The sequence below is a fragment of the Pseudorca crassidens genome, chromosome 2 (assembly GCF_039906515.1).
Source record: "Pseudorca crassidens isolate mPseCra1 chromosome 2, mPseCra1.hap1, whole genome shotgun sequence".
NCBI lineage: Eukaryota > Metazoa > Chordata > Mammalia > Artiodactyla > Delphinidae > Pseudorca > Pseudorca crassidens.
The window spans coordinates 44,853,482-44,878,899 of NC_090297.1; the positions used below are offsets into that span (position 1 = coordinate 44,853,482).

Sequence of the window (25,418 nt, forward strand, 5' to 3'; positions counted from 1 at the left end):
GACAAAAGGGTAAGTTTTCTTCCCATCCTTCTGAAGCAAAGCTCTGAAGTAAAACTTCAGACAACTCCTCTTCCTCTTGGTGGAAGACGAGACACCTTCCTCCGGGGTCTGATAGTTTAACCAGGGCTCTAATGGATAGCCTTATTGCTAGTTGGGTGGATCCTCCCTGCCACCACAGTGAAAAAACAGTTTCAAGAACTTGAAAGGATTCTTTGCTATGTGTACCTATATTCTATCAGAGTTACTGAGTTCTCTCTCCCCACCAGAGTATGACTCCCAAAGAATAAAAATGAGGAATGTACGCCAATGCAGAGTTTCACTTGAAGGCATTAACTGAGTGCACTATTAGTTAATACTACAGTATCTGGAAAAAGAGAGAAGCTAGATTAAAATAATTAAAACAGGGCTTCCCTGGTGGAGCAGTGGTTGAGAGTCCGCCTGCCGATGCAGGGGACATGGGTTCGTGCCCCGGTCCGGGAAGATCCCACATGCCGCGGAGCGGCTGGGCCCATGAGCCATGGCTGCTGAGCCTGCGTGTCCGGAGCCTGTGCTCCGCAACGGGAGAGGCCACAACAATGAGAGGCCCGCGTACGGGGGGGGAAAAAAAAAAAAAATTAAAACAAAAATTCTTTCCCCTACAAATGGGCAAGGTTTTCCTCATCAAAGGATTAACTGACACACAACAGCTGTAGCAGTGAAAACAGGAATGAATTTTTAGCTTCTACCATTGAGATTTACTCCCCTACAGCAGCTGGGGCAGCTGACAGACAAGTTGGAAAGTCATTTAGTTTGTGGTCTGAATTACAACTTTTATCCAACCCAAGTTTAACATCTGCAATCTAACCCAGTCATCTCTCTTCTGAACACCAAATTGGCCATAAAGATGTTAGCAGGACAATGAGCCATGAAGCATCACCATGGATCTACTCATTTTGCAGCAAGGGGCTACACATCAGCACAAAGCTGCCTGCAGCCAGGAAACTGAGAAGGCCAACTAGAGCCAAGCCTCAGGAAGCCACTAAGGTGAGATGTGTGTCTAGGGCAGCCACTGTTAAAAGGGAGGTTTAGTGAAGCATGATGCAGAGCTGTTTGGCTTGCTAGGATCAAGCTAAATATTTAGAAGTCAAATCCTACCTGCTACTTCATTCTTATTTTGTTTCCTCCCCCCCCCCATTCCCAATGCTATAACTACATATTCTTACCTTACTGAAAAAATACATTATCAGCACCCGTTTTGATAAGAAATTCTTAATCTGAGTTGGAAAAAGGGAAGAATTAACACATGCACATTTTGCAATTCTACTCAAATATAATATTACACATTTCCAGGTTCTTCCTGACACTAACTTAAATGAAACACTTCACATCTTACAAAGAAAGAACAGTATTTAAGGTAAACTACGTAAATAAATACCTCTGTACTATAAACTGGATAACCAAGATAGGCCATCTAACCTAAACTGCATTCCCATGTACACATGTCTAGCCCTCAAATTTAAGCCCTGTCATAATAAAAAAGGAACTCTAAGTGGTTCTGGTGATATTTTCTAAGACCATATTCTTTCTCAATTCTCTACAACTGTCTTACCCGTTACCTCTTAATACCAAAAAAGAGCATGTTTCCCCTACCAAAAAAAAAAAGATCTTAAGACATGAAGTGGTTTTCTACTAGTTGATATTTACAGGGAAAACAATTTTCTTAATATTAAGCTAAAAGCTATATACCCCAACTGACTTGAAAGTAAATTCATGACATAGCAGTACTTATGGCATATAGAGCCATATGGGATCCTGAAGTTTTGTAAAATGCCTTCAGTTCTGCCCTCTCTATTAATTGATCATTCTATCAATGAACATGATATTATTTCTCCCATCCTAAAAAATAAAACCCTTCTTTGACCCCTCAACTCCTCCCAGCTACTACCCCATTTCTCTGTTCCCCTTATAGCAAAACTCCTTGAAAGATCTAGCTTTTCTTGTGGTTTCCAATTCCTCTCCCAGTCTCTCCTGAACCCACGCCAATCAGGTGTTCATCCCCTCTACTCCACCCAGTAGCTCTTGTCAAGTACTCAATGACCTCCACATTTCTAGCGCAACAGTTCATTCTTAGTTTGAGTCTCATGCTACCTATCAGCATCATCTCTGACACTCACTTCTGTCTGAAACACTTCTTGGTTCTTTCTCACCTCAACGGTGCTCCTTTGCTATTCCTTCTCATCTCCCAGACCTCGTCATTAGAGGGTCCCGGTTCTTGCATCTCTCTTCTTCTATATCTATATTCCCCAAGAATTTTCACGGAGTCTCATGGCTTTTATATTCTGATGACTTCCAAAATTTCATTTCTAACCTGGACTTTCCCCTAGACTCCAGATGTATGTCTCATATCTTATTCAGTATTTTCACTTGGTTGTCTAGTAAGTATCTCAAAATTGACATGTCTAAAATCAAACTCATGATTTCCCTACCTTACCCCTATCAAATCTCTTCTTCCAGAATCATCAGTAAATTGCAACTCAATAAACTGCAACTACATTATTTCAGATCCTCAGGCCAAAAACTTTAGTATCAACACTGACTCTTTCACACCACAACCAAACCATAAGCAAGTCCTATTACATCTACCTTCAAAATATATCCAGACCTTGATCACATTTTAGTCTCCACCACAACCACTCTGGTCACAGAGACCATCATCTCCCCCTAGATTACTTTAACAGCTTTACTACTGTCCCTCTGCTTCCACTCCTGCCCTCTGAGGATCTAGTCTCAACATAGCAGCGTTTTTCAAAATGTAAAGTTACATCATGTCATTCTCGTGGGTAAAACCATGCAGTGGCTATCCATCACATTCAGAGAAAATGTCAGTCTTTCCAACGGCTAATGGGCCTGACGAGCTCTGGGTGCCTGCTACATGTCTTATCTCACCACCCACCTACCACTCTCCCCTCACTCTGCTCTGGACACACTAGTGTCCATACCGTTCCTCATGCAAGCCAATCCTACTCCCACCTGAGGGCCTTTGCATTTTGCTGTTCCCTGCCCTCCCTTCAGGCCTCTGATCAAGAGTCACCCTATCAATGAAATGTCCCCTGATCACACCATATAAAATAGTACTCTCTTCCCCTAGGTACTGGTCTCCTTTACCTGCTCTATTTTCCTACATAGCACGTAAGACATCAAATTTCTTCCCTTTTAAGACATATATTTTTCATATTTTGCACATGACATATCAGGATGCATCTTATAGTCAATAGCATGTCACGGTTTAACTGGCAACTTTTTTTTCTTAGTGGTACGTAAAGTAAGTCTTACAATTAATAGTACAGTTGACCCTTGGAAAAACTCGGTTGTTAGGGACACTGACCCTCTTGTAGTTGAAAATCCACCTATAACTTACAGTCCGTTCTCTGTATCCACAGTTTTCCACATCAGTGGATTCAACCAACTGCAATCGAGTAGTATTGTAGTATTTACTACTGAAAAAAAATCCACATATAAGTGGACACACAGTTCAAACCCGAGTTATTCAAGCATAAACTGCATTTTTTATATTCAAAGAAATGTAATACACTTGCTTGCTCACCTCTTTCCCCTCACTAGAATGTAAACATATGGTCAGGGACTTTTGTTTGCTGTTTCCCCAATACCTAAAACCACACCCTACATAGATGAAGAGCTCAATAAATATCTCTTAAATGAAAGAATTCACAGATCAAAGGCACTGTATTAGGTTAAGCCAAATGAAATTGCAATTTCTATAACTCAAAACCAGTCAAATACTGGCAATTTTATATGGGTCAACTTAACACATTAAGCATCCCCAAAGTCCTATTTATTCCTAATGGCTTACTTAAGTGAGATCCTTGATTCTCTCAATGTTACATGTAACTATAAATCCCATACCCGTATCATCCTACCTGTTCACGTTTATTCTGAATCCATGAATAAATCATATTGGGCTGTCTCACTGTCTTACCCTCAGCACTAACAGAGGTAGATGGAGAAGGATTAGAATATTCAGTCATTTGCTGACCTACAAAAAAAAAAACCCAAGAAGGTGAAAACTTAGCCTGATTCTCTGTAACTATGACATTTCAAATTTTAGAAAATAAATAGTCCTCACCAGAAGCCGAAGTCCATAATCTTGGCCCTCTTCTTGTAAGCTGAGGACTTTGAGGTGACGCATAGCACGTGTTTACATCAAAAATCCCAGTCATCCGATTCACTACACTAGAGCCAAATGGGGTCGCCAAGGGACTTGCAACATCAGGTGTAGACAATTTTGAGGAGAACAGCGATGTCTTAATTAATGATGGCACTGAAGGCCGAGGCATCTGGCTAGACTTGGGGGTTTGAAAAGTAGTTTCTTCTGTAAAAGAACAGATCCAGTGCTGAAGAGGCAACCTGATCAAAGCAGGCCACTGTGGAGGTTCTCAAATTTTACACATCTCAATTCTTTGTTTAACTCATTTAACCAAGGCTCTGTAGATTGTTTCCATTTAGGTTTACATTCTCAACATCCATATTTTACTACTGCAACTTGGTGACCACTCAAGGAGCTTTATACATCTTTTTCTGTCAGGGTGGTACAGCCCACGTTTTTTTTCTCTAAACAGGTATCTTCATCTTCAAGGTCAATTTTTCTAACTCTAAGCTGCTTTGAGTGAACCTATCAACTTATACTTTTTTTTCAAATGGCAACAACCTTATTGCATTAGAATATGCCCAGGGTTACTGCATGATCTTACTGTAACTATTACTTGGCTGAATCAAATCTACAGTGTGAAAATGTACAGAGAGAGTGCTAATCTTATCCCATTTTCCCCAGAGTTCTTTCAAGTTAACAGAAGTCACACCAGAGACTCATTTGCCTACAAATCTGATCTGTAAACAGCTTCTTCAAAAGTTATCTCATAACTGTACCAATTTATAGAGTCTCTTGTACAAAAATAGAAGAACATCTTTCTGCCACTCCAGTACAAGGCACAAAGACAAATAAATTACACTAGTATTCTATCTTTTTAATAAAACTGGCATAAGACATCAAACATTTAAAGTACCAAATTTTCATGACATGACTCTTTAAGGGTTAATGGCAATAACAAATATTTGGAGAATCGATTTACAAATTAAGATTGGGGTTTTTAAGTTTTGCGGTTATTCCTCAAAATTAGAGGCAAATTTTGACTGAGTAATGGGATATGACAACAATTTAAAATAATGAATAATCCATATTTGGTCTGGCCCAGGATCTCCCCCAACTCAGAATTACAATGATCTTTCTAACATGCTAATTTGATGTAACTATAGCTACTCAAAATTCTCTAACAGTGCCACATCTAAAGGATAAAATTTAAACTCCTCCTTTCATTATCAAACATCATCCTACCCATTCAGACTCCTTTTTGACAGACTTCCTTTTAGCAGTTACATTGTCTTGTCATTATTCGTGTGCCTCCCACGAAAAGGTCAGTTCCAAGAATGTTTTTTCATCTTCAACTCTTTGGCTTCTAGCACAGTGCTTGGTACATGGTAGGCATTCAATAAATGCTTGCTGAATAAATAAATGCTAATCTGAATGCTAAGAACATCTGAAACACTCTAGAATCTTCTAAAATCTGACACTCATGAACTTATCTAAATCACTTTTCTTTTGTAATCTCTTTGTTTTTGGTCTATGACCCCAGCAGAGTAATGAAGTCAAAGACAGAGATGTGTTTGCTTTGGCCTATATAGTGATTTTTTTAAATATCAAGATTAGGTGCCAATGTTTAAAAGTGGTAGATTTTCCCTAAAACTTCTTCAGGCTTCTCTTTAAAAGAAAAAAAAAGCCCAGAAGTTCAGATACTGGGTCCAAATTTCCATATGGGAACAATGGACTGAAGCTAACCCGCAGCTTCCCATTTCAGATGAAGACTGTGCTCTCAAGTTTACCACAGTCCTCACCCAGCCAGTTCTGCCCATTTTCATTAAATGCCTGGCTCCAAAAGGCACTGGAACATTAAGTCTTTTTATCAGTCTTACATTCCTAGGTATTGTCTACTTAAGGTGTTTTGTGAAATAGCATAGGTTCCTCCACCTGTACTTTTTCCTCTCAGCTTTCATCTTTCAAACATTATATCAAGCTATCTTAAAACAATGAATGTGATGCCCCCATCCCCAAATCACCGAGTCATTGCAGTTGCTCCTCTCTGGGCACCGCCCAGGAACTTTTTATCTCTGGGATACTGCAATCACAGCAGCATCCAGTATTACCTGTAAAGATTCACCTGGCTCTCTACTAGAGTAAGCTGAAGTCCTCTATTTGATGATTAACATTTTGTTAGCCTTTTTAACACCACCACCACCACACTGGACTTAATTTTTTCAATCTACAATAGTACCCAGGCCTTTTTCTTGATTCAGTACAATATCCCATATATTGGATCAATTTTCCCTAAAAGTATATACTTCACACTTATATACATATCCTTACATTAACTACTGTTACCTTCCGTAGGAAATAAAATGTAAGTGCTTTCCCCTCTCTTAGTAGTATTAGGAGTTACCTGGAGAATTCAATTTCTTAGGTTCCACTGGGTAGGATGAAGACATCACTCTCCCATTTGTAGCAGCAGCTTCTTGATAGAGTACAAGTTTCTGAGTCATATCATTTAAAAGATTCAAACACTCTCTTGAAATGGCTGTCCAACTGTGGGGATGTCCACCTAGGAGGTCCAAATACCAGCTTTTAAAATGTAGATAATCTTATGGTCTCCTCTCAAAATGAGGAGAAAAATCAACAAGAAATGCTATATTACACTTCGCATCAGGGCCCACTTTTCTCAGTCAAGCTACCATTTACACTCATGCCATCTAATACACAGCAGGAGTTCAATAAATATTTGGATGAAATAATTTTCCTAAAAGTCTACAAGCAAAAATTTGCTATTTTACCATTAAAAAAAACCATTCTCAAATTGGTTGCTAAAATAAAGCCAAACATTGTTGCACAGTTTGAGTGAAAAAGACCCAGGTTACTTCACTAGCAGTACTGAACAGACTGAAGACTTATGACAATGAACATGTCTAATGAGAAGCACCCCATGGCCCCCAGTGACCTCTAAATTGCTGTGGCTCACCCACTGTGCTTCCTTACATTTTCATTTGCAAAAGAGCCCTTATTTGCTATTACATCTATAGAAGTGACACACTATTTGACAGTGATCATACTTTATACTGAGTGTTTATGTATCTGCTATCTTATTATTTAACTACTGTGATCCACACTCTTAAAAATTCCCTTAATTCTCATTATCTTTTGATTTTCTAAAATCTTTATCTCCAATAGCTGTCATGCAAAAATCGACTGTGCGTTGAGAATAGCAGAGGAGTCCACTGAAAACTGGTTTCTCTATCCTGGGCATTAAACAATCATTCTCTCTTCACTTAGGTCCCTCCTTAAATCTTTCTTCCCATTTACAACTTAAGAGGAATACCACTTAACCTGAAAACAAACAAAATACTCCATCAATAGGCCCCAGGACATTTTTTTTCCTAAATTATTTTTTTTTTAATTTCTTTATTTATTTATTTTTGGCTGTGTTGGGTCTTTGTTGCTGCACATGGGCTTTCTCTAGTTGCAGTGAGCGGGGGCTACTCTTCGTTGAGGTGCGTGCGCTTCTCGTTGCAGTGGCTTCTCTTGCTGCAGAGCACGGGCTCTAGGTGCGCAGCTTGAGTAGTTGTGGCTCGCGGGTTCTAGAGTGCCAGCTCAGTAGTTGTGGTCCACGGGCTTAGCTGTCCATGGCATGTGGGATCTTCCCGGACCAGGGCTCGAACCTGTGTCCCCTGCATTGGCAGGCAGGTTCTTAACCACTGAGCCACCAGGAAAGCCCCCCAGGACGTTTTTTACCGCTGTATCGCAGGACCAGTAAGGAACTATGTAATGGTCCAGTTACATTTTTTTTCTTCCAGTTTTCAGATATAATTGACATACAGCACTGTATTAGGCTTAAAGTATACAGCATAATGATTTGACTTACATACATCATGAAATGGTTATCACACTAAGTTTAGTGAACATCCATCAACTCTTACAGATACAAAATTAAAGAAATAGAAAAAAAAAATTTTCCCTGTGATGAGAACCCGTAGGATTTACTCTCTTAACAATTTTCATATATAACATACAGCAGTGTTAATTATATTTATCATGTTGTACATTACATCCTTAGTACTTACTTATCTTATAACTGGGAGTTTGTACCTTTTGACTGCCCTCATCTAGTTCCCCCACCCCCACCCCTTGCCTCTGGTAACCACAAATCTCATCTCTATTTCTATGACCAGTTACATTTTAATAATATGTTCTCTGGCAGAGAACATGCCACCCTGGTACGGTTTACTTGAATATCTTGTGAAAACATTTAGTGTATAGAGAATTCTTAAGTAAACCTCAGTCTGCTAGAAAAGTATTGCTACAGTTAATTTTCCACAGCATCAGCACTGGATTTTTCATACTACGAAAAGGAGAGTGGCTCCAATCATCTATATTTTTATATAACTGGATTTTATTTCCATGTAACATGTAACTATAGGTTTATTTTATAATGTGGGAATTGGCGAGTTTGGCAAAATAATGAAGAGCTTATTACAGAGATGTAAAGCTACCCAGGTTCTGTCCCCACTGGTGCTGGGCTGGAAGGCTTTCCCTCTAGGAACAAGGCAGAGCACTACTGGCCCAGCTGCAGTCTGGAGGAGCTCGGTAAGTAACAATGAAGAAGTGTTTCAGAGTTGCCAAGAGTGTCCTTGGGCCTATCACCATCAAGTCTATTGATAGTTTCTTTTCACTTCTTTTTTTAAAAAGGAAGGCAAAGTTGCATGGCAGGAAGGGGGAGCGCTGCACTTAAGAGTCAAATAACAGAATTTCTTATTCCAACTCTGACATTAACTTTATTAAGCCATTTTAATCTCTCTCAGACTTAGGTCCTCCATAAGGATTAAACCATCTGATTTTTAAGACCCCTTATAGCATTAAAACTTCTGGGATTCTTAAACTGTACTTTTCTGCTCTAAAACTGTCAGCCTACCTCATAATTTCTTCAGGTGAAGGGAATGAGAGGACAGAAGGAAATAATATAAAAATTTAAAAATACTTTTCCTGGAAATATAATTTCTAACCACAGCAATGCAAACAGTTGTACAATGTTTAAATCAATACTTCATTTAATGGAAGTATTATTAAATATGTGTGATATTTAATGATGTGTGATATTTTAATAAGTATATCGAGCTCACCAAACTTTAAGTGGAACACTTTCTGCACACACATACTCAGTTCCTATTAGGTCTATTATTTTTAGCAATACCTGGCTGGCTAAGGCTAAAAACTTCTTGTCTTCGTGAAGGAGAATATTGAGAAAGCAACATCAGGTCCTGCAAGGCCAAATACTGAAAGGGAAAAAAATACACACTATTTAATTTTTTTAACCTCTATATAAAATCTTATTTATGAATGGGGCTCAATACTACATATCTAAGGGGAAATCAGTTGAAATTTTTCATGAAGGAAATACTTTTCAGAACCATAACCTTCCTTTCTAGACTTCCAGAACCTTCTTGCCTCTACCCTCTGTAGGCTACCCTAGTCACTGTGGGCTCCAGCTACCGAGGAACTACGGAACTCTCTGTGTTCCTTCCCACCTTATAGTGGGAAACTTAAAACACCACTTCCTCCTGGAACTTCCCTGCCCTCCCCGGCAAAAACATGTACTCACACAGCTCTCAACCATGGTACTTACCATAATTTATTGTAACTGCCTGCTTACTTGTCTCACCGGGTTCCACCCACTAAACTGTGAGGCAGGGACAATGTTTTGCTCGCTGCCACGTCCGAAAGCAGTGCCCAGGCACACAGTAGAGACACAACATATGCTGTACTTTTTTACTCAAAATCTTCATTTTGTTCCCTGGCAAACCACTTTACTCATCATTCAAGATACCATCCCTTCTGCGAAGGTTTCCTGCTTTGGTCCCAAGCAGAGTAAGTGGTTCCCACTGCACTTACCACAGTAAATTTTCATTATTTTGTGTATCTGCCTTTTCCATTAGGCTGTGCTTTGTCTTATTCATCATTACACCCTAAGCAACTAGCAGTGACTAACATCTGCCCAGTAAATAAAGATCTTTTAAATAACCAAATGAGTAACTGATATTTTTGTTTATCTAATAAATTAGTCATAATTGATATTTAAAGGTAATCAGAACCTTAGTGGGTCATTTTCTTATTAGTTTACAACTTTTCTAGAGTGTAATCCAAACTCTAGGTTCTATTTTAATTCTTTTTTAAGTACTATGACCTCTTAACAAGATCATGTATATTGTAGTTCTACTTTTAAAATTTCAAAATGAAACTTAAATCAAAACAATTTATTCTCACTTAGGTTGATTTATAAACGTACTGCAACTTCTTTAGACTCTTTTGATTAAAATTTGTTTTAGGATTATTATCATTATTCAAATTTTAAGAGAGTTCATTGAATATGTACACACTATCAAGTACTTCCTTTGATCATAACAGCCAACAATTCTATATGAGTGAAAATATACCTTAAACCAATGATTAAAAAAAAAAAAAATCAGTGTTTTGTTTTGCTACCATGAAGAATTTGTGAAAAGCTAACGTATATGGTTGTATATCATTATATTTCATGTTTGAAATATTTTTATATCTCTCCTAAATATAGAATTAGTCTAGCTTATACACATACGTTGCAATATATACCTGCATCTTAGTCACTTGGAATGAAAACTGAAAAAGTAAACAGCATTTAATGTAGCATGTAGGTGATTTTTACAATACTTTTTACAGTATTAGAATATTCTAGGCCCTCAAAAAATATATCGAAATACTTAATTATGCAAATATTAAGTCTATTCCATAAGGTAAGTTAGAGATGACTGTGTAAAGACACAAAATGCATAGTTCCGCTACCTTTATGATGAGGGGAGGATTGCTGTTTAAAACTTTCGGGAGGCATTCATCTGACTCTTCTGAAAATGGTGGTTGAACAGGGAACAGACGAGCCTATCAAATATAATCAAATATAAAGACTATGGAATGATTATTTTCATGACTTAATTACATTCAGTAAATTAGCACTATTTGAAATTTATTATAAAGGAGACAATACAACCAAACTAACATCTTTAGTGTTCCTCGCAAAAACAGATTGCATTAAAATTACATGTACCCAAATACACTACCTTCTAACATGTTACTTTCCAAATTTTACTAGATCTCTGACTTCCAATAATAGAAACAAATTTAAGAAAAAATTCTCTGAAGTCACTGGAGGGTACAAACCTACAGAGATGGTAAAATAAAACAGAAACACTCATTTTCTAAGACAAACATTTGGATGATGAAGACAATGCAATTCCTACTCATTTAAAATCATTTCTTCAATATAAATTTTTAAAAGTTCCTTCAAAGAACAAGTATTTTGGGCTTCCCTGGTGGCGCAGTGGTTGAGAGTCCGCCTGCCGATGCAGGGGACACAGGTTCGTGCCCCGGTCTGGGAAGATCCCACGTGCCGCGGAGCGGCAGGGCCTGTGAGCCATGGCCGCTGAGCCTGTGCTCCGCAACGGGAGAGGCCACAACAGTGAGAGGTCCGCGTACCGCAAAAAAAAAAAAAAAAAAAAAAAAAAAGAACAAGTATTTTATTGCCTTCCTTATATTTAAATATTTTAATACTGATCAACAGTATCTATATCAATAGCATGTAAAATTAATTTAAAATTCAGGCCGATCTAGTATATGCTCAGTAGAGAAATAGAAACTTTCAGATGAGAATTACACTATAGATAAAACATAGTAAGTACCACTAACAGTTCATTCAGTTTAGTTTTCAAACATTAAGAACACTAACACTGTTCCTCAGAAAAAAATACAAATAAATGATGGTTATAAAAGATACATGCCTTATGAAATCTCAGAAGAAAAACCAAAACCCAACTTCTCAAAATGGCTTTGGGCACAACAACATGCTGATCAGTGCTCTACTAAAAATAAACCTCTGCACTCCAAAACAGAAAAGTACTGACAAAAAATTCAATACTAACCTCTGTGGCATAGATTTTGAAGAGGATCCATGAGATGTACCAAGTCATCAGGACAAAGACACCACAGAGCCAGACATGGTAAAGTAATGAGAGATTCAAGAGGCCACTCACAGTGTCAAGAGGCCTATGAAACTGCCTGTGAAAGCAGAAATTACTATTTAATCCTGTAGGAAAAATACAATCTAAGCATTTAAGAGACATGAGGCCCTACACTGAGAAACAAACAAATCCTATTTCTAAATAATAATGGTGATAGATTCCTCTCCTTTTGTACCCTGTACAGTTCTTTCACTAATACCTTCTTATAAAGTACACAAGGGAGCCTTAAGGGAAGAGCAGACCTAAACTAGCTCTTAGTTTCTTGCATTCCAAATCTTCACTGTCACTTTCTATGATGGAAGAAGTCTCCCCTAGAGACTGGGTAAAATTTTATTATTGTTGTTTTGTAGCTTGATACTTAAAAACCATTCAGCATGACTAGCACCTCTCCTGGACCAGATTTCAGCTCTATCTGTATATGTATAAACAGTTTCATAGTAGTTAAGAACACAAAGTACTATCTAAAAATAACAAACTTTACTTTTAAAATAAGTTAAGAAACTCTGTTAGAATGCTAAATAAAGGGAATGCAGGCAATGTTACCAAAACCTTGAAGAGCTCAATTTGCAAAGTCATTATAATCCTACAATCATACTTAGCAATTGTGAAAACAGGACTAGAACCTCTGACTCTGCTATTTGTAAATGTTGTGATTTTGTTAATCACTTGACCTAACCTACCCTCAGTTTCCTCATCCATATGGTGGCATAATCTCTTCATTCTACCTCTTAGGGCTTTTATGAGATTTAAAACAGTTTATGTTAGGAGTGCCCAGCGTAGTACTTGACCTTCCTTGGGGTTGGGGTGGCGGTGGGGATGATAAAGTTTTTTTTCTGCTTTTAAATAAGCATCACTGAGGGCCTGGCATACATTAAGTCCAGAATATCAGGCACTGCCATACAAACAAAACATTTTTTAGGTGAAAGGAGGAAAAAAGTATTATATTAAATTTCTATCAATACCATTATTATTTTTTTCTTTCCATTTGACCAAGTATAAAACCTGGGCTAACATAATAAATGACCCACACGTTTGGTTTCATATATACTGATTAAGCAGAAGACAAAACTAAATTTTACCTAGCAACTTTTAAAAGTCAGGAATTTTTTGAAATCTACACTGGAGAAACCATAATACCTCAAACATCCATTAATGTCGATATTCCCACTCCTCAAAAGTGATAATAGTTACGATCATACAAAAGTATCACAGTGGAATAACCAATAATTAAAAGAACAAATACTAATAGAGAAGTTTACATTTATTCGCTAAATAAAGATTAAAGCTTTGCCTATGTGCAAAGTGCATAAGGAATAACTAGAACAATAAACCCCAATGCTGTCACTCCATTGCTACTTATGACCTTCAACTGGTCACGTGACCTGACTCAAATCTGGTTTCCTCACAGGTAAAATTAGAGTAAAACCATAGTATGGTGCTCATCTACCACAACATAGCAAAGAATGATTATTGAGGAGAAAAACAAAAGAGAGGTATGTCCATGCAACTCAAGAAATCCACTTATATAAAAGCTGTATCTAACAAAAAAGGAATTATCATTGCTTATTTTTGGGGAAAGGAACTAGGTGACTAGAGACAGAGGCCAACAGATTCACCATATACCCTTTTATATACCATTGGAATTTTAAATTATGTGAACTAAGTGTATTCAAAAATGAATGCAGGGGCTTCCCTGGTGGCGCAGTGGTTGGGAGTCCGCCTGCCGATGCAGGGGACGCGGGTTCGTGCCCCGGTCTGGGAGGATCCCACATGCCGCGGAGCGGCTGGGCCTGTGGGCCATGGCTGCTGGGCCTGCGCGTCCGGAGCCTGTGCTCCGCAACGGGAGAGGCCACAGCATTGAGAGGCCCATGTACCACAAAAAAAAAAAAAAGAATGCAATTTTTTAAAAAATTTAAAGGCTAAATCTAAATAAAACATCTGGAAAGTAGCAAACATCTAAAAGGATGGAGAGAATTAAAAGCATTAAAATTAGACTTTTCAGGATCACTTACTCATCTAACTGAAGGTCCATAGCAGTGCTAATCCAAGCTTTGGGAATGTGGCCTGAAATGAAAAAACACCATGCTATAATCATAAAAAGTTAATGAAACAAATCTTAATCATGCTTTGGAACATGAGGTGGATGAGATGACCAAGTAGACACCAAGACCTCAGTCAAAATGCTAGACTTTGATTAGGAATGGGCAGAAAAAGAGAGTAATTTCTAAATACAAGCAGTCCTTGCTTTGCACACGTCCAACATGTACATATTTCAGTTACTGTGGTTTAATAACACCAGCCTGCAACAACACAATTCAAATTTCAGTTACTGTAGCCTTAGCTGTGCATAACTGAATATAGCAATTCTAGCTTTTCAGTAGTACACAAATCAGTATATAGATAACAGATGGACATCCTTTCTTTCAAAGTCTGTTAGTGATTAGTCACTCACGTCTGTTATTCAGTTCTGGCACAGACAGCAAAGCATGTAGTTGTGTTGCCTCCTTATCTGCCATGATAAATCTCCATGACACTTTACCAAAACGAAAAACTGAAAGAGGAAACTGGCCCAAAAGACCAAAGTGCAACAAAGAAACGAAAAGTGGTAACACTGGAAATCTGAATGAAACATAACTGGAATTAAAGAAGAAATAGTTGGCATGGATATGTTGACACAGCTGCTATGTCAGCCCAAATGTATTGATACAACAACAGGGGAACATCCAGGCTGATTGCAGTAGGTTAATAAAAAACAACAAAGTGTTAACATTAAAATGACAATTATAAAAGCTACGTAGAAAAATGGATTATATAAACTAAAAATTTTTTAAAGTAGACAACAGAATGGCCTATGCACAAATAGAACAATTTTGTAAAATTATTCCACAGAAAAAAGTAGCACCAGAAAATGTTATAGTCTGAAAACAGTATTTTAGAATGCTGGATTTTGTTTATATTAATATATGTTGCTATTGAGATTAAGGTTTCCATTCAACTTGTACTGTTCATTATATTAAATAAGCTGCATCTTTGTGCTTAAAATTCATGTTAATAAATTCTACAATGTCCCCTTAGCAACAGGGTATTTCTGTTGTATTAGTTAGCAAGTTACAAAAAGTTATAAAAAGGAATATGTTATTTATAGAGTAATGACTAAATGATATACAATATTTTCTTTTTTTTAAAGGATATATCTTTTTATGTGGTAAAAAATACATTACAAAATTTACCATCTTGACCACTTTTAAGTGTATATACACTGTATGGCACCTTGTCATACAACAGCTCTCCAGAACTTTTTCACCTTGCAAAACTGAAACTCCATGTCCATTGAACAACTCCCCCTTCTCCCTTCCCTCCAGCCCCTGGCAACCACTATTCTACTTTCTATTTCTAAGAGTTTGACTACTTTATTTATTTATATATTTTTAAATATTTATTTATTTTGACTGCGCCAGGTCTTAGTTGTGGCACACAGGATCTTCGTTGCAGCACGCAGGCTCACAGTTGCGGCATGCAGACTCCTAGTTGTGGCATGCATGTGGGATCTAGTTCCCCAACTAGGGTCGAACCTGGGCCCCCTGCATTGGGAGTCTGGAGTCTTACCCACTGGACCACCAGGGAAGTCCCTTGACTATTTTAGACACCTCGTATAAGTGGAATCATGTAGTATTTGTCATTTTGCGCCTGGCTTATTTCACTTAGTATAATGTCTTTAAGGTTCATCCATGTTGTAGCATGTGACAGGCTTTCCTTCTTTTTTAAGGTTGACTATTATTCCATTGTATGTATATACCACATTTTCTGTAACAATATTCTCTCTTAACTAGTCTTTGAACGTTTGAATCTAAATCTAAACACTTAATCGAAACAAGCAATCAGCTGGGCTAATCACATACCTACAATTGTAGGAAATATATAAATACAATCAAGAATGACTTTGATATTTTCTGAGCTGTGAGCTAATACATATACTGTATCAAAAAGCAGAAATTCTTACCAAGAAAATAATACACAATGCAGAAATTTCTAAGCAGGAACAGCGATTCCACACAACTATGCTTAACTAGCAAAGGCAGAGACCTCCTGAAGCGCAAGAACTTGTATTGCTGTGGAAGAAAAAAAAACCAGAATCAAATGACATTCAAACAAAGGTTCTTTTTTATTCCAAAGCAAGCACATAACTATAACGGTCCACACAAAAACATAATCACTGCATAAAAAGACAAAGTTTATTCCGGAGGTAAAAAAATCATCCATTTCAGATGTTAAAGTATTTAATATTTACATTATACAACATCTCATTGATATGAGATCAGAAATGAGAAAATTAACAATATCAATCTATACTTATAGTAAGGACTACAGAGATGGAGTAAGTACAAAAAACATAATAATAATTACAACAATAGCAGCTAACATTCTTTGGATGCTTTTCACATACCAGGTAGTGTTCCAAGCACTTTAAATGCATTAATCCATTTAAATCTCACAACAACCCCACGAAGGAGGTTCTATTATTATCCCCATCTTACAGATGAAAAAACCAAGGCACAGAGAGGGTAAGTAACTTAACCAGTGTTACCAGCTAGCAAAAGAAAAAATCTGCGATTTTAATGCAGGCAGGCTGGCTTCAGAGTCTGCAACCTTAAAGATAATGTATGCTGCCTTTACACTAAAACTTTTCACATGCTGTTTACAGAAAAATAGGAGGTAGTGAAGAAGACACGAGACTAAGAATTGGGAGACCCGAGTTCTGTGCTTCCTCTTTCTGTATAACGTTAAGTCAGCCTCGTCTCCTATCTAATTATCTGTGAGATAAGAAGGCTGAACCAGCTAAACAGCTCCTTAGTGGGTACCTTCCTATGCTAACAATCTAAGAGAAAAGAATCAAATATGAAAAAATACGAAATGTTTTTCCTGAAAAAATTACACTTCTTGTGAAACAAGGGTTGTCAGCCCTAAAAATGCCAATGGAAAAAATAATTTTTAAATTATTGGAAAGAATCTAAGGAAACCCAATGAACCAAAGATGGACTTCCCAAATTCTGGTCTTCTTTTGTGTTTATATTAAGGCTGATCCTTCTCTAAGGATTTCAGAAGCTAAAGGACAGCAAAGAATTATAGTCCTTAGGTAGAGGTTATGTCTTCATACCACATCTGCAGATTCCCACAGCATCTTACAAAAAGCAGCCCAGGTGAAATGAATGCTTGATCACTAACCATACAACTTGAAGTATCCTGATTTATTCAGATATTTTCAAACTCCAAGACATGGAATTGCACTATTCGATGCAGTTACTGGGTGCTACCACCATCTCACCTCAACCCCCTAATAAAAAGGGTACAGTCCCTAAACCATTCCTACTGCAGCTCTCACCTCCATCATCACTCTCAAGGGTCCAGAGAAGCTAAGGAAGCAGGCAGACATTTCAGTAGATACGTAGAGAACAGCTAATAAACCCTCTTCTTGCTCCCAAGCTGAAGTGTTTTTCAATTCCCTGTTGGGTTCTTCTGTGATTTGGCTATGAGCTACCCTGTGCCTATTCAAATATTTACTATGTGCCAGGCTCTATAAATCTTATCTCATTTAATACTTTCAAATAGTCTTGTTGGCGTATAACTTGCCAAGCCTGTCTTGGCATTAATCCATTTCTTTGTCCCCTGCTCCATGCCAACGTTCTGCTTTTCCCTATCAGTCTGTCATTAAGAATTTAATAAGGGCAATAGAACTGGTTTTTGTAGCATAGGCAAGTTTATAGAAAAAAACCCTAATGGACTAATGGTAAATGGTTAAAATTACTAGATTTTTAAAAACATCTAATTTTTCATACTGTTATATGAAAAAAGTAGTTACTGAATAATATGTACAATATAAAACTATTTATGAAAATCCCACCCCACAAACTATGTAGTATTATAGCTACTATATATATAAATGTACAGTAAAGGGTCTGGAAGAATACACAAGAATGAATCTAAGATTTTATCAAAAGCTATTACAAAAAATTTAGTAGTCAAATGTTACAAATGTAACAGTACATGGTAGAAACAATAATTTATCAGTACTGTCAATCCTGGACTCCCCTTGTTCACTCTTACACATCCGTGATGTTAAATAGGTGGTTACTTTGAACACAAGTCCGTGGAGGAGCAAGATATTTGGGGGTAATCTCATTTTTCTCTAATTTTTTTTCTTCATTTCCTACATTCTTAACTATGTTTGGATCAAAGCTGATTCACCATGGATATTTCTATACAGGATTTTGGGGGGGTTTCTCCTTTTGAAATTCTGAGGTGGCAAAGCTGACACTCTGCTTTAATTCACCTTCACAAGATGTGAAGAATTTGTAAATAGGACTCTTTGTTCATAAACTCACAGACTGCAGGCAGATAAGGGCCAGATCCAGATAAGGACCAGATCCTGTGAGCACTGTCTCCTTGCAGTAGGTGTATTTTCATCAGATTGTTCTCAGGGATGCAACAGGCATGTGAAAATTTTAGTTAAGCCAGGAGAATCCTAATCCGTCACACTCTCACACACTCTTGTGGAACATCATTTATTTGCATACCCCTCCCTCCCTACCGGACTGCGTCCTAGTGGGAAGGGGCTGGTTCTAACAGTTTTGCTCCAAAGCCCCGTACTCAGCATGCCCTACAGCAGGAATGAAGCGAATAATAGCACAGTCAGGAATAGCAGCAACAGGCTGGGGAAAGCCTTGATGGCACCAGGAAAATCTCAACCGAACTTTCTCTCTCCTGCCAGAGGAAGAGTCAGCTCCTACCAAACTAGTAGAATTTTTAAAACCTATCCCACTCAAACCAGTCAAAACTGTTTTATTTATGCACATCAAGCCTTGTTCTGAAAAGGATTTGAGATAGTAACTGACATATTCTATACTTAGTTGTACATTCTCAAGCTTATGAGCTTCTTAGGTTCAAAAAGAAGCTGGCAGCTGCACAGAGGTACTTTGCATGAATGTCATCATCATCCTCCCCCAGCCCTGCTAGGTCACAGCAACTGCCACTACCTAGCAGGGAGGGGAAGAGTGGAGCAAAGAGGTATTCTGAGAGTGGCAGCAGGAAGGGCAACTGCAGCTCTCAAACAGACACTGAAGTCTCATGAAGACAAAGATCTACTCTCCAAATGGCATTTTGAGGATCTCAGTCCTAAGTTTTGCTGATCAAATCTTGAATTAATCAGATGATGCCAGTTATATATACAAACACCAAGGCAATTTTAACTCTGCCAAATTCTGACATAAAGTAATACTCAAATCATAGCTTACCTGTATGATGGGAAATGGAAGATAGTTCATGTTGTTAATAAAATACAGGAGGCTATAGCTATAGCCCATAAATGCTCCAGCCAGCAGAAAAAAAAGGTGATACTCATTTAAGCAGGTTTGTGCAGCAGGGCTATCTAAGCTGAAGGGGAAAAGTTAGGTTATTAATTCAACAGTCAGGGACACATATTACTACTTTAGGCTTATTATTTACTGAAGGCAAAGCTTTGACTTAATTACTTAAGAAATGCCCCAAATTCTAACAAAGGGGTTAAGTGTGGGCAAAAGATTAACAAAACCCTTTTCCCTGATGCATGAGAACTTGACCTTTAGTTAATGCTCTAGCTCTGCTCCTCCAGAAATCTGGTAAGGGTAAGAAAGTCCCCTGTGACAGTAAGCAATGGTGCTTATGAGTTGGTAAATTGCATCTGGACTGAAGAATTCGAAATAAAGGCTATAACCTGATAGAGATGCTGTAACTTTGGGCTTCTCTCTGTGTTGCTCTTATAACTAGGCAATCCCTCAGGGGGACTCTTTTCACTAAAGAAAATTTATTGCATTAGGAAAAAAACTTGTCTTATATAATGTAACTGGGGGACAAAAGGAAATCAAGTATTCAGTAGCAATCATGAATACTGTCTTAAAGTCACTGGATAACAGAGAACTTAAGATTACTTTTTTGACTTTTAAAGTCAGAATATAAACTTGAAATTTACATCAATGCCATCTGGTCAAGAACTGTATAAGTTTCAAAATTATAAAAGTACTCTACTGAAGAAGGTATTTTTAATTATTAAAAATTTTTTTCTTCATTCTTCTCATACTGTCCTTCCTTCAAACCCCAACCGAAATACCACCTCCTCCATGAAGCCATGTGTGGATTCCTCCCTGCCTTCTGAAGCCCCAGATGTTTTTATCTGCACATTTCACTTTCTTCCTACTAAATACTATTTCTCATACATTCCTATTTCTCTCCTATTATATCTATTTGCGTCCAGGTCTTAAATCCCCTACTGTTCTCAACTCTCAAGGAGCTTACAGTCCATGTGTGAATCATTCTAACAAATCCAAGCATTTAGCATAGTACCTTGTACAAAATAAATGGTTTAAAAAAATTGTTGAATTCAACAAACATAAAACATCAAAAACATTCGATGTACATAAAAAAGCACTTTTTACTGAAGTCCAGAAAGTAAAGAACGTCCATAAACTATTAATGTATATAGGTCACTTTGGGCTTAGTAACTAAACAAGCACCCTTAGAAAAAGTATATGTAATATTACCTCTCAGTAACAGTGCAGGGAACCACAAGAAAACTGTATTGACCCTTGGTTATCACCGCAGCACACCAAGCCATCGTCATTCCCATTGCAGCATGAATAAAGGAGTGCATGAGCTGCTGAGGATGAATGATCTTCCCTATCAGTGCCAGTCTTGAGCAAGGAATGGAAGGCACAACTGCAAACAAAACACGTGACTGTGGCTTTATAATCTGCAGCATATGAAATTAGAGGACTTAAACTATTCCCTCTCATCTTTGCACAAATACGCCAAAGGGCAGGAAGAAACCCAGAGTCACTGTATAGTACAGAAAAATACCAAGTTAAAAATTCTTAGTTAAAATAATTTGAAAAAAGACTGAATACAAACAGATGCACAAAGAAAAAGAAAAAGAAAAACCAAAGGATCTAGAGAGGTGAAACCTAAGTACAGTATGATTAACATTTTTCAATTCTTTTTAATTAAGATTTCCTGATAGCTCAAATAGTGCCTACCCTGGCACTCCCTTCACTGCCATAAAGGAATAAACAATAATAATTTTAAGACAGTGCTTGCCCTCCAGCAAGTTATCTTTATTTCAGCATTTTAAATTGTCAATATATAGTCCATCTGTGAAAAATAAACCACAAACCAGGTAAATAATGATAACACTGAATATTAAAATAAATGCTTGCATGGGAATTTCTAATACCGCTCTGATAATCCTAAAAGGTTTTCAGAAGTGAGCTGGGGGAAGCAAGTGTGGGTGGGAGGTGAGGGGTGCTGACTTTTGAAAACAGTTGGCACAGGGTTCCCTGGCCTATCTTTGTACATATTCTCCTTTTGATACATACCAAGTAAAGAGATTGTGGGGAAGTACAAAATTAAGTATAAAGGGAGAGGGCTTAGGTGCTTTACAATTTGGGGAAGAGGCTGCTATCACCTTCCCCTCCCCACCAGAAATGCCCACAAGGCCTACTGACTGTGTAACTGACTTACATTCTGACTCATACTCTGAACATACCAAAGCTTCTCATGTCATTAAGTCTTTTTATATGATACGCCTTTTCCCTAAAACATCATTTTTCTTCTGTGCCTACTTAATACAGCTCATTCTTTAAGGTTTGGTTCAAGCATCACCTCCTCCAGGAAGCTCCCCATGCTGGGTAAATGGTGCTTCTATATACGTCCATACTATCCATGTATTACTGTCTTTCTCAGCATTAATTGTGATCCCCTGGGGAAAACTGGGACCATACATCTCTTATCCCCACACAATGCATGGCATAAAGTAATACATAAGGAATGTTGAAGGAATGAGCCAAAGTGACTAGTCAGGCTTTAAGAATGACTAGATGGGGACTTCCCTGGTGATTCAGTGGTTAAGACTCCTCGCTTCCAATGCAGGGGGCACAGGTTCAATCTCTGGTCGGGGAACTAAGATCCTGCATGCCGCATGGCGAGGCCAAAAAAAAAAGAATGACTAGCTCGAGAGCCCTTGTCTGGCATCTAAATCTAGATTACCCAGGTACGTGGGACAGTGTGAAAGAACACATGCTGTAAACCAAGGGGTTCTGTAGATGGCGTGAATAGCAAAAGGGATCCATCAGCCAATAGTGCGGGATTAGAAAAGCAAAGGAAAAGGGTGTACTATAAAATCCAGAGAGCAATGTGAAATTTTATACCATATCTAACAAGGAAGTACTAAAGAGCTAAAAAGAAGAATGATGTTATAGTGAAAAAAAGAAGTATCAGAAGAAGCTTCTCAAAAAAAAAAATGTCATGAAGAACCTAGGGGTAAGACGGGAATAAAGACACAGACCTACTAGAGAATGGACTTGAGGATATGGGGAGGCGGAAGGGTGAGCTGTGACAAAGCGAGAGAGTGGCATGGACATATATACACTACCAAACGTAAAATAGCTAGTGGGAAGCAGCCGCATAGCACAGGGAGATCAGCTCGGTGCTTTGTGACCACCTAGAGGGGTGGGATAGGGACGGTGGGAGGGAGGGAAATGCAAGAGGGAAGAGATATGGGAACATGTGTATATGTATAACTGATTCACTTTGTTATAAAGCAGAAACTAACACACCATTGTAAACCAATTATACTCCAATAAAGATGTTAAAAAAAAAAAAGAAAAAGAAAAAGCTTCTCATTTTACCTCAAGACAGATTTAAGGAATCTGAAACGGCAGGAAGAGCAAGGAGAGAAATTGAGAAAAAGTAAAAAGCTCTGAAATCTAACAGGTGATTCTCCCAAGGCAAAACATATGATATTTTAAATTTTGTTGGAAAACCACAGAATTATAGACTTCAATATTTGAAAAGGACCTTAGAAATCATCTGGTCTTGATCTCTTACTCTATAAAGGAGTTATTTTTATAATATATCTGCTGAATTATAACTTTAACACCAGCTGTGAATTATTAAAAGGTCTAAATTTTTGTATGTCATAAAGTACACATTTAAAAAAGTACCATTTTAACCTTTTTTTTTTTGCCGTGCTGCGGGGCACGTGGGATCTTAGTTCCTCGACCAGGAATTGAACCCACGCCCCCTGCATTGGAAGCTCGGCCACCAGGGAAGTCCCTTAACCATTTTTAAGTGTATAGTTTCCTGGCATAAGTACACTCACATTGTTGTGCAACAATCACCACCATCCATCTCCAGACTTTTCCATCCTCCCCTGTACCCATTAACTCTATGCCCATTAAACAATTGCCCATTCTCTTCTCCCTCCAGCCCCTGGCAAGCACCATTCTACTTTGTGTCTCTATCAATTTGACTACTCTAGATACCTCATATATATAATTGGAATCATCCAATATTAGAGTTCTAATTATTTTTTTTAAAACAGAGAATGTATTGGTCAAATAAATTTTATGGTAAGACATTCAAAGCATATATAATAATTCTGTATACATTTTTTAAACTTTGACATAAAATATAGCCTCTGATGTACACATCCACATACAAAATGCATTGAGTCTGCCCTTAGTAAAATAAATTCAGATACTTTAAAGATGGTTAATATTTGAAAACTCACCTGTATAGAACTCCACATTGAAAATACTTATTATTACTATTACCACTGACAGCAGCAGAAGGTAAAAGATTATATAGGAACTATACAGATCACTGAAAGAATCTAAAACACAAGAGAAATGAATTAGTAAGTTCATTCAGTTATATAGTCATGTTTAGTATACTGCAATAGAAAAGGGGCTTGAACCACAACTATAATTTTAAAAGTTATCTTTTATTTAAAAATTTACTCATACACTGCTGATGGGTCCTATAGGACATCAACTCAAGAACTACATACAGCACGAGCTATTTGGACCAAGTTCCAGGTCCTTAAAAATTATACTAGAATTTCTTTTAGATGACCCAGATGTTAACATCAGACAAAATAATACCATATGCAAACATTTTAATCACGTGAAACAGAGAAGTACCACATTTAGTAATATACCAACAAAGTTTCTTTTTAAAATGTAAATAATATTTTTCAGATCTCTTCTTAATTAATGCAATTAGTCCCTACAGCTAGAAAAAAGTAACATTTCTAGAAATAGCATAATCCATAAATCATCCAAATGAGCCAAATTAAAAAAAAATCATGATGTCCCTACGAAATACTAACACATTCACATTTTAGAGTAGTTCAACAATCAATATTCCATTTAAAAAATGTGGTAAAGTTTAAAATACGTATATATTATGCCTAAAAACATGAACAAGAGATATAAAAATAAGGACATATGTTTGTTGAATAGACTTAATAATGAAACGAATTATTTTTAAAATTTTAATTCAGTGACCAAAATTATGGAAAAATACTTATTCAGTATCCACAATTAAACTCCTCAAGCATTACACTGAGCTAAAAGAGTGAAAGAACTGATTCATGTGACTGAAAATAAGGAAGGAAGGACTACAGTTTCTCTGTAAAGACTTTGTGAAGCAAAAGTTGAAGAATACAAGTAATATTTGATGAGAAAAAAAGCATAAATCAAATCCAACCTGAAGAGAAAGTGATACTAGGATACCCTTGGGCCATGAAATGGCAGAAAGTGTTTATCTCAAGTGCCAATACTGAACAATTGGTAATGGCTCTAGATTACAATATTGAAATATTCTGAGGTTGCAACTAGACAGCCCAGCTCATGAATGATGCAGATGCAGCAAGATGGTTACAGAAATACTTGCCATTCTTGTGCTGGCTTATGGCTTAATTTCATTTGACCTGTGAGACTCACCCAAGAAGTGATTGATATGTTGCAACAAAAAACTTAAAATGACTTTAATTCTTTAGCAGCAATATCTCTCCAAAGGTCACAAGGTAAAGCTTTTAACTTTGAAAACTGGCATTTCTTCAGAAAAATTAAATTAACAACATACTCCCCACTTTTCAAAGCAAAAGAAATTTATTGTTACTGTTTCTGAGAGGGAGGGAAAAAAAGAATTTCAAGAGTATTTGTGCTTCTAGGCCTTAGGCAAGACTTTAAAGACTTCAAAACCTACTCTGGGAACATTTCTCTCTTTTTATTTTTTTAATTCTAGTGTGGCAGAGTGGAAAAACATAGGTTTGAAGTCAGAGACCAATATTCAAATCCTAGTTCAGTTATTCACTAGCTGTGTCTCTGCACAGACTTATAACCTGA

At 37.4% G+C, this 25,418-nt stretch overlaps 1 protein-coding gene across 1 annotated transcript in view; it reads right to left on the bottom strand.

Annotated features, from left to right (window-relative positions):
* The window catches only part of NDC1 (NDC1 transmembrane nucleoporin), a 48,685-nt gene that overhangs the window by 20,253 nt on the left and 3,014 nt on the right, over nucleotides 1-25,418 (bottom strand). The window contains exons 3-14 of the mRNA XM_067726210.1: nucleotides 23,798-23,899; nucleotides 20,772-20,946; nucleotides 19,491-19,629; nucleotides 16,202-16,310; nucleotides 14,214-14,265; nucleotides 12,103-12,238; nucleotides 10,973-11,065; nucleotides 9,348-9,429; nucleotides 6,549-6,707; nucleotides 4,124-4,369; nucleotides 3,918-4,033; nucleotides 1,203-1,253 (exon numbers count right to left, since the gene is read on the bottom strand). Coding sequence (XP_067582311.1) covers nucleotides 1,203-1,253; nucleotides 3,918-4,033; nucleotides 4,124-4,369; nucleotides 6,549-6,707; nucleotides 9,348-9,429; nucleotides 10,973-11,065; nucleotides 12,103-12,238; nucleotides 14,214-14,265; nucleotides 16,202-16,310; nucleotides 19,491-19,629; nucleotides 20,772-20,946; nucleotides 23,798-23,899 — 1,460 coding nt within the window. The remainder of the gene's footprint in view (nucleotides 1-1,202; nucleotides 1,254-3,917; nucleotides 4,034-4,123; nucleotides 4,370-6,548; nucleotides 6,708-9,347; nucleotides 9,430-10,972; nucleotides 11,066-12,102; nucleotides 12,239-14,213; nucleotides 14,266-16,201; nucleotides 16,311-19,490; nucleotides 19,630-20,771; nucleotides 20,947-23,797; nucleotides 23,900-25,418) is intronic.